The 13,265-nt window shown below is 37.3% G+C and overlaps 2 protein-coding genes across 2 annotated transcripts; one reads left to right on the forward strand and one right to left on the reverse strand.

Annotated features, from left to right (window-relative positions):
• Positions 1 to 437: 437 nt before the first annotated feature.
• On the forward strand, positions 438 to 5,168 carry LOC122093447 (rho-associated protein kinase 2). Its single transcript, XM_042663796.1, has 3 exons — positions 438 to 596; positions 677 to 1,027; positions 4,783 to 5,168. The coding sequence occupies exons 1-3, from the start codon at positions 519 to 521 to the stop codon at positions 5,041 to 5,043; spliced, it is 690 nt and encodes a 229-aa protein (XP_042519730.1). The 5' UTR covers positions 438 to 518; the 3' UTR covers positions 5,044 to 5,168.
• Positions 5,169 to 10,459: 5,291 nt separating this feature from the next.
• On the reverse strand, positions 10,460 to 12,614 carry LOC122094247 (glucan endo-1,3-beta-glucosidase 11-like). Its single transcript, XM_042664988.1, has 2 exons — positions 11,532 to 12,614; positions 10,460 to 11,054 (listed from the first exon to the last, which is right to left on the reverse strand). Exons 1-2 carry the CDS (start codon positions 12,576 to 12,578, stop codon positions 10,965 to 10,967), a joined length of 1,137 nt encoding a protein of 378 aa, XP_042520922.1. The 5' UTR covers positions 12,579 to 12,614; the 3' UTR covers positions 10,460 to 10,964.
• Between the last annotated feature and the right edge of the window lie 651 nt (positions 12,615 to 13,265).

The raw sequence follows: 13,265 nt of genomic DNA on the forward strand, positions 1-13,265 counted from the left end.
TTTAACAAAAAAAAGAAAAAAAAGAGGGTGATGACTTGGGAGAACTCTAATGTTGTCCTTCTTTTTTTTTTTTTTTTAATTTATATATATATATATATATATTTAAATTTCAAGAAGTGGTTCTTTGTTTGGGAGCACAATTTATGCTAGTGCTCATTGTGTCTATCTCTCTCCTTAAAAAAAAAGATAGAAAAATATTTCCACATAAAAAGAAGAGAGATAGACATATAGGAGCATTTTCGTAGGCCATACTCATGAACAAAGTTATTTTTTCCTTAAATTTATTTCTTTTCCAATCAAAGAAGAAGCCATGGATGCCATTGAGAATTAGGTCTATGGCTTGTATTTTCAGAAAATATGGGACGCCAGGTGTTATTGTGGCAAAGGTGAGGGACCTGTGACAAAATTTATCCTTTTTTCATTTCCCGCTAGAGTTGCTTGTATTATGTATATATACCGTCCAGACTCTCGACTTCAAAATACTCCTCTCAAACTGAAACAGAGGCTTATTGTCACTTATGGCGCTATTATCCGCTTTCCAAGAGAGGCTTCAGCAGATGGAGGAAACCAGAAACCAAAGGCTCTTTCTCCTTCAGGTTTGATAAAAATCTACCGAACCTCCTCAATCTTCTTCTTCTTCTTTCGAGAGAACCCTAAATTTTGTGACCAAATTCAGGCGGAGAAAGAACTTCAAAGCAAGAACTCTCTGCTGTTGGAATCGAAGCTTTTGAACATCAGATCCATGGAACAACGATGCCTTATACTTGAGCAGAGGAACGCGGCATTGAACTTCAAGATATTAGGTCACAGGTCGGAGATCTCGAGTTTGGAGGCCAAGTACCTGTCGACGTTTCAACAATTGAGGGATCTGAAGATTGAGGTGGAGGAGCTCGAGGATTGTGAGAAGGAGAAAGAAATGTTTTATGCGATGAAGAGATGTGACATGGAAGATTTCAAGGGACAAGTGAAGAGATTCGTTTTGGAATCACGTCAACAAGTGCAAGATCTGAGGTGCAGACTTGAAGAGGTGAGGTAACGCTTGAATCTCCTAGTTTTGATATGGTTCGGATGAGTTGTTTGATTGCTATGGAAAATTGGAAATATTTAAAAGTACATATTTGCTGTGGTAATCTGTTTTTTTTTCCCGCGTATTCAAGAGGTCTGTCTAGTGGCCGATAATCACTGATCAGTTAGGGAGTCTGTTCGATATTCCTTCCAGCTCCCAGTATTTCTCTACCATTGTGCTAATACCATACAAAGGTATTTAACATTTTAATCAAGCAGAAGAAGAATGACTAATGTTGATTGGATAAAATTTAATAGAGCAATGCTAACTCTACTTGTGGTAGTGGAAAACGAAACCTACCACTTGTGTCTCTAAAATGCAGAATTCGAGATTATGTTATGGAAGATTTCATTTACTGAAGAACCGAGTGTTTGTCTGTCTTTAGTCGCACCATCTCCACCTTCTAATTCTCTCCCCCTTAGTGCTTTTTGCTGCCCCAGGTTTCTACCGCCATTTTTTGCTAGCATCCACTTGGTTGGCCTATTTCTCAAAGCTCCTGGTACCAACTCAGATAGAAATTCAGGCTTCTCCACTAATATTTAGGATATGATTTGTGAAAGGAATTTCATTCTGAAACTCTATTGTCGTGTGTGAATGGGATATAATTGACGCATTAGATGATGGGAGGAAGTGATATTCAAGGATGAAAGAGATGCTAGCAAGTTTTGTTAATAGAAATGGATGATTAGATTCTTTTTGGAGAATGAGGAATAGCTGCTACTTTTTTAAGACCTATGGACAGGTATATCTGAGAGAAATCTTTGTAGTAGAAATAAAAATTTGACACGTGTTGCAAAAGGTGCTAATATTGCAGAAAACAAGTTTTTTATGTTTTAAGTTGTTCCTATGACTTAGTTATTGGCATGGATTCAGGTGCCCGGATCTTATAGCCTGTCTTGAATATTGAGTCATGTTTCTATTTCTAATTACCTGCATATTGAACGGAGACAATGAAATATTTGCTTCTTTTCTTTGTTTCCTTCATACAGGCTAGAAAATAAGGCTCAGTAGCTTCCTCTAAAGTGTGAATTCAAACTGTTAGCTTGTCTGTAGACAGATTGTCCTGTCTTCTGATCAAGATTAATGTAGAACCTGCTAGTGTTTAACACCTTCTTGGTTTGGTCATATCTCCAAGATTCTTGCGAAGGTGATCTCTCTCCAAGATTCTGCATGAGAGGGAGAGCTGTGCGTGTGCATGTTCCATTTCTTGTGGTTCTGTAACGTACTAAGAAGTTCTACTTGAGAATAGGAGCAAATGCTTCAGGCAGAAAGATAACAAATGTTCTTTTATTAGGAAATAATGGCATTTCTATGGGGCCATTCGCTGGGGTGGCACACCCTACAATGTAATCCTTTTAGTTTCTAGATCACAAAGTTCAACTCTGCTTTCTCTGTACTTCGATAATATAGTGTTTTTCGTATTTCATTATAATCCTCATAGCCTTTTAATAAAACAATGAATATGGCTTTGGTTCAGTCAACTGATTACGGTGCAGAGGAAAAAACTGTTGGAGATGAGGTTTTCCTTTCCCTATTGATTGTCTTTACTATCCTATGTGCATCAACTTGACCAAGGCTTATCCCAAGTTTCAACTAGTTTGGGTTGGCTGCTCAAATTCCTCTCTCTCAGGTCCATATCTTATGTTAAATTGTAGGCTGTGAAGAAGGTTGTTGTTGTCATCATTTTGTATTCTCCTTATTTGAATTTTAATCCCCTTACTTCTCTTGTTCTACCCTTGCCTATATTGACTTTCCTCAACTTTCACCAAGTTGCTTCTCATGGTTGTATATATTTGGGATCTGTTGCACACTTGCATGTAACTAAATCCATCTAGTCAACTTCAGCCATATTGTACTAGCAAACTTGCATGTGAAAATACATGTGTGGGATTTTGTTAAATGGTGCAGAGAGAAAATTATTTTGATTTCTTAAAAACAGGGGACTTTCTCACTGTGTGAAGGATAGTGCCAAGTACTTGACTCCTTTCAATACATGTTAATGCATATCATAAAATATTACGGTATAGAAAAATGGTGAAGTGAGATAGCAGAGGTGAAATGAGATAGCAGAGTAGAAACAAATCCTTAATACACCCTGAAGGAACATCCTAACACTTACTGGTTTTTAAAGCCAAAGTGCACTTAAAGGTGGGAATTCAAAGATGTGTGACCTTCTGAGGTCGCAGCTAAGGAAGCAGTAGAGCTGATGGCATTGCGGCAGGTTATTTTGCAGTCTTGGGAGACAGAAATGGCGATTGAGCTGTGAGACCAAAATAATAAAAAGGTCTAGATTTTGTTTTCTCATTCAATTTCCTTATTGAATAGACTTTAAATGACAAATAATAGGTACCTGATTTTGTTACATATCATTCCTAAGAAAAATAACTTCCAAACTTCAACGAACCATAATATTTGCAATGAAATCTGAAGTTTCAGTAGAAACTATCAAGAGTAGCCTCCTAAAGATTTGTAGAACTCTGCAATGTTTCACACAAAGAAAAAAAAAATTTACGAGTGAGAAGATATTTTGGTCCAATGAAAAATATACCAGGAAAAAAGAGAGTACATACTCAACATATCCTTTCATGATATGATTGAACTACCCCAACTGGCCCAACATTTTCAGAAATGCGTTCATTCTTTAGCATATCATTTCACGATACTCATTCATCGGAATTCTCTTGTCTCTGATTTGATGTCTATGTTATATCCATAAAGCTTGTTTTGGTGTTAAAGTCATGTTTCTCACACAATACCATTTTCCCATGAATTTCACTGGTGCACATTATAGATTCATAGTGTTGTATAAAAGTACATTTCCATTTCATCCAAGTTCTACGGGTGACATCTCTTCAATCACAGCCTTCTTAAGGGAAATTGAACCGGAATATTAGAAATGGATGCTATGGCACTGAAAACAACCTTTATGTATTATACAACTGGAAACTGTATGTTTTGGTTAACCAATACAGATATTGATAGAAGATGAATAAAAGCTAAAAAAGAAGAACAAATATACCAAAAACCAATTTCAGAATTGTTCTCGAAAATGATAATTGTCTTGAAAGGTTGGATAGATTTTTATCATGATATTGATCATCAAGCAAAAGAAATAGAGAGGCCCTGAATTTCTCTTCTTGCGTTATTGGTCATGCCAGCTATGCTTGTCACGCTGCTTAATAGTGAGACGTATTCTTTCAAGTCTTTGGACATGAATGCTTTTCTTTATTATGTTTTTGGGCTAATGCTTATAAAATCACATCAGTTTTGGGGTTACATTACTTTGTTGGCGGCATGAAGCAATTTCCTTTAGGTTGCTTTAAGGAGTGGAAGAGTGTGAGGCTTATTTCTGAAGATATATAAGAGAAGAACCTGGTGTCCTAGGTTTTTTAAAGGACAACATTTGATTGGATATTTTTGGGTAATTGGGTTTTATATTAGATTCTCACATGGGGATTTTTCGCACAGTATAATTCATTTGTTATGGTTTCTCTTATATGTTTACAGTTTGTAGACTTGAGTAGTTTGGATGGTTCCATCTCTTTGATAAGGCAACCCAAGGAGGAGGCAAGGTGCCCTAGCTTGCATGCTATGTATTATTAATGCCATAATGAGATATATAATGTTTTCATGTATATCTATCGGTGCAATATGATATAATTATGCTAGTAATTTGAAAAACTCATTGCCTGGGGGTTGGTTCTACTTTCTTTCAGCTCAAATTGAGGCTTCAAGAACTTCAGGGCAAGAATGGATTTCTGGATAATTCAGAGATTGCTGCAGCAGAGAAAAAGAAGGATGAGCTTTTAGTTTTGAAAGAGAATGTGCAGAGAAGCTTGGAATCAAATTATCAACTGATAGCACAATTGCAGAAGCAGCTTCAAAACATTTTACTTACTCAAGATCAAGAGAGAAGGAAACTGAGACAGAGCAGTGAGAAAGAGAAGTCTAAGATAGCAGGCATACAAAATGAATGATAAATCAGGGATAATGGTGTGGAGAAGGTGCTGTATATAATTTCATCTTGTTCATACCTCTACAAAATTTGTTAGAAATGTTTCTTCATTCAGCCTTTCATGGTAATGCACCTTTGTCTGATGGATATGGCATTTGTCGCCACTCGCCACCACCTTAAAGAGCCTATTTCCATAAAAGGAAGGAAAGTCCCAGGCCTCTCTGACCTACTGTGAGCTTAGCAACAAAGTATGCCCAGTATGAGGACAGGCGACTATATTCCCCCCCCCCCCTCCATTTAGATCCATATCATTTTCGTAGAACTCATTCGTTTGGCTAATGTAACAGGCTATTCATATTCAATATTCTATAATAAGACTGGTGGCTTGGATATATGCTAAAACTAGGCCTTATCACAACCCAATTACCAGATGGATTTGGCATTGTTTAGTTGTCGCAGATCCTAGGTCAATAATGGAGTTGCTTCCAGAATCTTTTTTTATGAGGCTTGGGTTCAATTCCAGTAACCAGCTGGGTAATGGGTTCCTGTTGCAAATAGAGTGTTTATTGCACTAATGTTGTTGTATCCATGCTGTTCCTTGCCTTCTAATTAATTCCGTTGCGACTTTGTCTAATAGTTCCCCTTCTCTTTACTGTGTGATTCATGTTGTAAATCTCCTTGACACCCCTTGCCAAAATGTGCTTTAGATCATTCAGGAGGTATGAAGAACTGTTGTTTCTGATTCATGTTTGTTAAACCACTCATGAAAAAAATATAAAAGATAAACTTCTGATAGTAGGGGTGCTCTGGATATCAAAAACAACGGTCTCTCCTCAGTGGAGATGGCCCAGGCTGAGGCAAACTCAGGTCCAGTCCATTCTTTTTTATGGATTCCGAAGAAGTATATGGCCCAAGTCAGTCCATTTAATTGACTGGACGTGAGACTGAATTCCTCCCCATCCCCATTTAAGCAATTTAGTTTCTTATTAGAATATTGTCAAATTCTAGGTTCTATTTTATTTCGTAGAAAAATGTTAGGTTCTATTAAATATTCATAATTGGACCGAGTTTCCCTTCACCAAATGGTGAAGAGATTCCCTACCTTAATCTCCCTTGAATCGGAATCCGAGGAGTATGAACGGCTTCAAACAATAGAGGGGCTGACTTTGTTGATTGTTACTTTCCTTAATTGTGGGTGAAGATTTTTTTTCCTTCATTATTTGTCATTTTCATGTGATAGTATTTATGGATCATATTCATGTAATATCCACAAAAATTAGATTTAGATCCTCTCTGGCCTGGGGTGGCTGGAGAAGGACCAACAAGACAAAAAACAGTAGAAAGAAATAGGGGTTTTCAATTTCTCTCTCCTATTTTTTGTCGTGCCGGTCCCTCTCCAGCCACCCCCACTTGGAGAGGATCTGAATTCCAAAAAGTTCCGGTAAAGAATAATTTCTTAATAACATTTGGACTCAATTTTTTTGCATGTCTGTCTATGTACAGTCGTGCCTTACAACTATTAGATGGGGGATTGGGGGAGAGGTAGAAGTGTAATAACACAGCATCCTCTCTTCCTCATCCAACGGTTGAAGGCACCACGTTGCACAAAACCTTTTGTAATTGATGTTTATTTATTTTTTGGTCTTCCACTAAGGTTGGCCTTTTCAATCTGGTCAGCAAAAGATTAAAAAGGAAGGAAAGAGTGGACATCCTGTTTGATCCCTGAACCTAAGACAGGTAAATGTTCGAAATCTCAGTAAGAAGCTCAGTCCCATTACAAGGAAAAACAAACCAAATAATAAACTCATTAAATTAGTTGAGGGGGGAGGGGAGAAGAAGAAAGCATAGTCTATTTCAAGAAGGGCAAGATTGACATCACGGGGATGATTCAACCTCAAGTAAAGAACTGAGTGGAAGCTCTCTCTTGCTTTGCCTCTTTGTTCTTAAGTGGTATCAGGTGGAAGCTCATTTGATTATGATTTGTGCTTAAGTTGAAGATTTTTGATGTGTTGCAACCTCAACTGGGCAGGCAGGGTGCAGCTCCTTTCAGCCAACCCAAACTAAAGTTCTTAAGCCCAACAAATATTTAGCTTTGAAGAAGGATTGGAGAGGTTAATTGTTGTAGTCTAATCTATATATATATATATATATATATATATATATATATTTTTGTTAAGTTTGTTTCGAATTCTTGACTAGTTTTGAAGATTGACCCGCTTTGACATATTTTGGTGATGACTAGAATAGGAAGTTTTCTGAAATCTATGACAGTGAGTCGATGGGTCGACTCGTGACTTGGAGTATATAAAGTACTATTGTTTTGTTGAGCATTATCATTGTAATTTGGGGGTTTTTTGAATTAGGGTTTCTAGATGAGTTTTCTCATCGTTGCTTGAGTGTAATCTCTCTCTTCTACATAGTGAAACATCTTCTTTTTCATCTGAAGATGTAGTACATCACACCGGTGTGAATCTTGTTAAATCTCTGTGTTGTGCGGATCTGTTAGCTGTTTATTTTCATTTTTTTGGTGTTTGCTTTAACATTCTTGATTTGATCTCTTTCCCTCTCTAGAAGAATAATACTCTACCCTATGGTTTGATAAAGTATAGACATAGGGAATATGGTAAGTCTTATAGAGAAGGGGAATCTATAATTAGAAGAAGTCTTTGCCGGTATGGTGGAGCAAACATTCATGATCTGCATGCATTGATTGAATTTATAAGAAGCATCCTCAAAAGTTTCTTTAGTGCTAAAGATCAAAAAGCACCAGTGAAGAATGGGCAAAGTCTCTTTTTCTGTTATTCCTATATGACTAGGCATCGTTTGAACCCACTTAGTTCCTTCCTTTGAAAGATCAAAAGAGTTAAAAAAAAAAACCAAAACACACTTGGCTGTGGGCTTATTAGGCCACCTCTTTTCTTTACCTTTCTATTATCTTCCTTATGTGGCCATACCTTTTGTATGCATTTAAAATACTTTATCTCATTCCAGTGATGCTGGATTTAGTTATTAATGGATGTGCTCATGGTAAGGGTTCTCACCTAGTGCTACCTATATAGCAACTAAGTATATACTTAGACTCCTTTACTGCATGTAGACATGCCAAAGGCTTAAGATGCAAGACAAGGCGAGAGAAAGAAGTGGGTTTTTATATTTTAATGGTGTTAGTGGGGATTTAAAGCTCTACCGTTGTATGGGCAGTTGGGTCTACAATGAACAGCACTTAACCTCCTCATCACCTTAAAATGAAACCACCAAAAGGTTCTGGTCCTCATCTTCATCATTGCTAGCTTGCAATAGGAGAGAAGAGAAGCTAGTCAACATATCATGCCAAATTTCCAACCTATACTCATTGGGGGGACCAATCCTATCATTTCTGACTGAGGTAGAGGTGGAGGAGAAAAGATAGGAAAGAGAGAAAATAAGATGAGAGACGAGATAAAATAAGAAAATATGATAGATTTATTAGCTTTATGAAGGAAGCTTGATCTCTTGACTTAATTGAGAAAGCCATAATCTCTTACGCATTGTATAGTTTTAAGGATTTCACAAGTCTCTCTTCATTCATCTCATGTGTACCTTACCATAAAAAATTGCTTCTTTATATATAGCCTCTCCTCTAACTTACACTTTCGTCCACAAGTAATAACTTTTAATAAACTACATATTAACTATCATAACTACATGACTCCAAGATTGGATTCATGCAGACACCTTCCAACCCATGCATGTAACATCCTAGGTAATTGAGGTTTGAAAACTCAATATTAGGTATGAGATCAATCTCTAATTGTTTCAGTTAAAATCATTTTGGAATCAATCGATCGAGAAGAATCACTCAGATTCAATTGAAATCAGTGAGAGTTTGACTTGGTCAGGATCGGCAAATTATGTGGACTATTTTATAACTTCATTAAAATTTAAAAGTTGTCACATTGCAAAAATACTTTCAATGAGAAAAGAAGAGAAGAAATTAGTTGATGAACATTAATCCATCAAACTCTCTCTTCTTCTTCTTCTTCTTTATTTATTTATTTTTGGTATCAATGAAAATTTACTGCTTATGGATTAAGTAATGAATTCATCTCCAATGTGAACATTGTCCCTCTTCACTCCTGTCTACTGCTAGCTCATATGGTTATGTACACATTCAAATTCTAGATTAATCTGCTAGGGATTAACAAAACATCAGAATACTGATGGCAAAAAAAAAATGAGAAGAAATTACACACAAAACATAGTGATTTTATGTGGTTCACCCATTATGAGCTACATCTTAAGCCAAATGATAAATCAGAACTTCCATTAATTATTCTGATGAAAAAATTATAAACCCTCACACATACTTCCTTACAAAAGATGCATTACAATAAAGAAAAACCTTAATTACCCAAAAGTAAAAACTACCCTCAATGTAAACATAAGTGTTTGCACACAATTGCCACCTAAACGAGCTTATTGTTTGCCATCTCATTTGAAAGGTTTGTACCATTTTCCTCACAAACATGAAGCATAACTCATTTACATGCTAGAGGGAAGACTACAAGTTGAAATCATAACTGATGCAAAAATAGAGATTTGAGTATACGAACACTAAGATAGCCTAGTGGTGGCAGCTTCGACTTGAAGAGCCGGTGTCCAAGGAAGGAGGTCATGGGATTGAAACCTGTGATATGCTTTGGGTGTTTGGGTGTATGTGTAGGAATAAGTGGCCATTGGCCCTACAAGTGCCCAGTAGGCTGGCCATTGGCCAACGGCGCTTAGTAGGATAGAGTAGTTATAAAAAAAAAAAAGGTATACTTCCATCTACAGACTTCCTCTGACAACCATATTCTCTCTCTCTTGCCACGCATACACACAAATACACAGCATGCATGTGGTATAGGTAGGTTGGGTGGACAGGACTGATGTGTCCCACGTTGGACTCTTCTTTTTCCACTCCTTTTTCTCTACTTTTGCTTTGGACGGTGAAGATTAGGCATATTACATGTAGATTCTGAGTCTTAAGTCTAAAATGCATGGGACCCAACCAAATGGTGGTCAGCATGTGCACCACGTTTCTTTAGTTGATGTTGAAATGACTGGACCAGCTTCAGAGCTCCGTCTGTTTCTCTTCATGGTCATGAAGAGTGGAAAATAAATTTTTCTTTGGGAGGGAGGAAGAGAGAAAAGAGAGTTGAGGCAAGCAAGCTTGGATTTCTCTCATCTTTATGGAAAGAAAAGGTTCCTTGGAAAAGGATCAAACTGGCCAATGCTAATGGTTATGATCAGGGAATAAAGCTGGCCCTCTCTCTCCCTCTGTCTCCTCATCTTGTCTGGTATATCATCAATTTTAATGAATAATAAAATAATAATCAATCAACTCCTTTGCTCTTAGATTCTATTTTTATTTTCTTTTTCTATTCTTTAAAATATAAAAAAGGCACATATACCAAGAATTACTGAAAACATGGAAACACACACTACCATGTATGAGAATTCAGAACTGTTATGGATTCCACGTCTCAAAGTGGATTGCTTTCCACCCAACCAATCAGGATTGCTCTATCCACATACTAAAGTTTATTCTCAGTGGCTAAGCCTCTTACCATGAACAACATAGAAAATAAAACCTAAGAATATTACAATTAAATGACCAAAATATCCTTCCCTCTCTCCTCATATTTTATCATCGCTTAGCCCATTACCTGGTTGCAGCATTGAAGGACACTTGTCTCTGAGGAAGTAAGGCAGCCATTCTCATACAATAGATATCCAATTCTACAAAGGGTAGTGTCTGGCTGTTTAATTGTGAAAAGAGGGTCAAATTTTCTTGAGTGTACTTGAATTCAACTGGCTTTAGAGTCTCTTTGCTTCTTCAAAAGGGCAAAAAAGTCCCACTAGAGAAACCATTTCCCTTGCCAATAGAATGTCTATTTACATCCCCCTCACTCCATGATTTGCTTAGAGTGGTCTCATTCCCATTAGGAGTTGGATTGTCAACAAGAACACAAAACCCCAATATCTCAAGCTTTCACATCCACTTGTTCTTGCCTGTCCACAATAATACCATAAAAAGAAAGGAGAAAAAAAAATATTGTCAGTAGGTTTTAATGTTCATACTCTACAATTTTACATCAATGAGTAATTATTATTATTATTTTTTGATGAATTAAAAATATGTTAAAATAGAAAAAAAAAAAAAAAAGAACAAGTCATAATGGCAATTCAATGGCTAGGAGCCCTAACATCGGCCACTAAAAAACTAATTTAATTTAACTTATGTACAATTACATTTTTGATTTTTGATCTTCTTTTTTTTTAGAATTTTTTTTGCTGCTTCCTAGGTTGTAGGAACTTTTCTACACTTCTAGCTAAAGAAATGAAATAATTCACTTTATTTTTGGATTCACAAATACCCTCGTATAAAGGTTTTCATATTTTCTAAAAGACCTTTCGAGAATCCATTTTTCTTTAAGCCGTGAGCCTGGGTGACAAAAAATAAAAGAAAAGAAAAAGACGTGGTCTTACCGGAGTAGCAGAGGAAGTAAGAGAGATGGAAGCAGGAGTTGACAAGGCAGATAGCCTATAAGCCACGGTTCCATCAGGTTGATAAAGTCCATAATTCCTCTCTGATGTTGGCCCTGGCTTCATGTCCTCATTAAACAGAGCAAACACATAAACCTCAAGAGTCTGCTTAGGTCTCAAAGGTGTCCCTTCATTCTCCATCTGCCTTTTCATCAAATTACTATTATAAATTGCTGCATTTTCCATGGTTGCAGCATTCTCACCTGGGTCTCCTTTAGAAGGCCACCCAGTTTCTGAAACCCTAACTTCCAATCCTCCAAAACCCATCTTTGATATGGCAAAAATCACTGCATCAACCTGTGCATATAACATGTTATCATAGTGTAACTTAGTGTAAGGATCAACCATTCCTTGGTTAGGGTTGAAGAGTACATAATCTAAGGGTATCCTAGATGGGTCATCCTTGTAAGCAAAAAAAGGGTATGCATTGATCCAAAAGGGTGCCTTGGTGTTCCACAAGAACTGCAAGAATTGTGTCATAATGCCGGAAAGGTCACTTTGAAAGCTGCCGGAAGACGGCGGAAAGGAGTTGGCTAGTACTGCTAGGGAATTGGCTGTTGAGACATGGATGTATGAGTCTAACCCTAGCTGAACTAGAGCTCCATGGATGCTGATCATGGCAGGGACTACATTAGCCATTAATGACGAGTCATCTGTCGTGAAGATCTCATTGCCGACGGCGATGCCAGTGATTTTTGTTGCAGGGAAGTAGGGTTTAATGTGGGTGGTCACCCATTGAAGGGCTTGTTGTGGGTCCATCACCACTTGGAGCATCTCGTTTTCAACGGTGACGATGAGTTCAACGCCGGAGTTGGCAAATGCGGTGAGGATTTGTGGATTTGTGTCGTAGATTCTTGCTTTGGTGACCTTAAGGGAGCTTAATAGGGAAAGGACTTTCTCTGGTGGGGGGAGATTGTTGCCAACTTGACCATAGTTGATACCTAGTGCTTCAACTCCACTTTTTAATCCAATATCTGTAAAACAAAACATAACCCATAAATGTTGAGAGAGAGAGAGAGAGAGAGAGAGAGAGAGAGAGAGAGAGAGAGCTGAGCAAGATATATAAGATAGAGGTAATTATGGATTTGAGAAGTGCCCATTGGATGGGGGGGGGGGAAATCAGAAAGAAAGTGTAAATGGTTTAGAGATTGAGAGAGAGAGAGAGAGAGAGAGAGAGAGAGAGAGAGAGAGGAGTAAAACTTGAATTGGTATGAGGGAAGGATATAAATAGAGGGAGAAGAAGGGAGTGGGAGGGTGGGAAGGAAGAGGGAGAGAAGCTGTTAATTGCTTTATTTGCTTATTTGCTATTTTTGTTAAGAGGGGTTTTAAAGGGGTATGGGTTTGGCTTGCCTTGCAAGTGTTATGTTGTCTTAAACTCTAACCACTAAGCTGGTTTTTAAAAGATTTGGTTTTCTCATCTTCTCATCACTTTCTCTCTCTTCTTTTTCTTTCTTGTTTGTGTCTTTTTCTCTTTCTAATGACCCACCACCAGCCCACCATGCTGATACAATTTTTTGAAGTGAAGAAAAAGCCCTCTGCCAAAGCTTTCTTCGAAAGAAAGAAAGACAAAAGACCAAAAATTTGGTTTTAGTATTGATGTCATAATATTTACCAAAAAAAATATTGATGTCATAATGGGATAATTATCTTTGATTTTGATAGACAACTTCAAGTCTT

The sequence above is a fragment of the Macadamia integrifolia genome, chromosome 11 (genome assembly GCF_013358625.1).
Source record: "Macadamia integrifolia cultivar HAES 741 chromosome 11, SCU_Mint_v3, whole genome shotgun sequence".
In the NCBI taxonomy this organism is placed as follows: domain Eukaryota; kingdom Viridiplantae; phylum Streptophyta; class Magnoliopsida; order Proteales; family Proteaceae; genus Macadamia; species Macadamia integrifolia.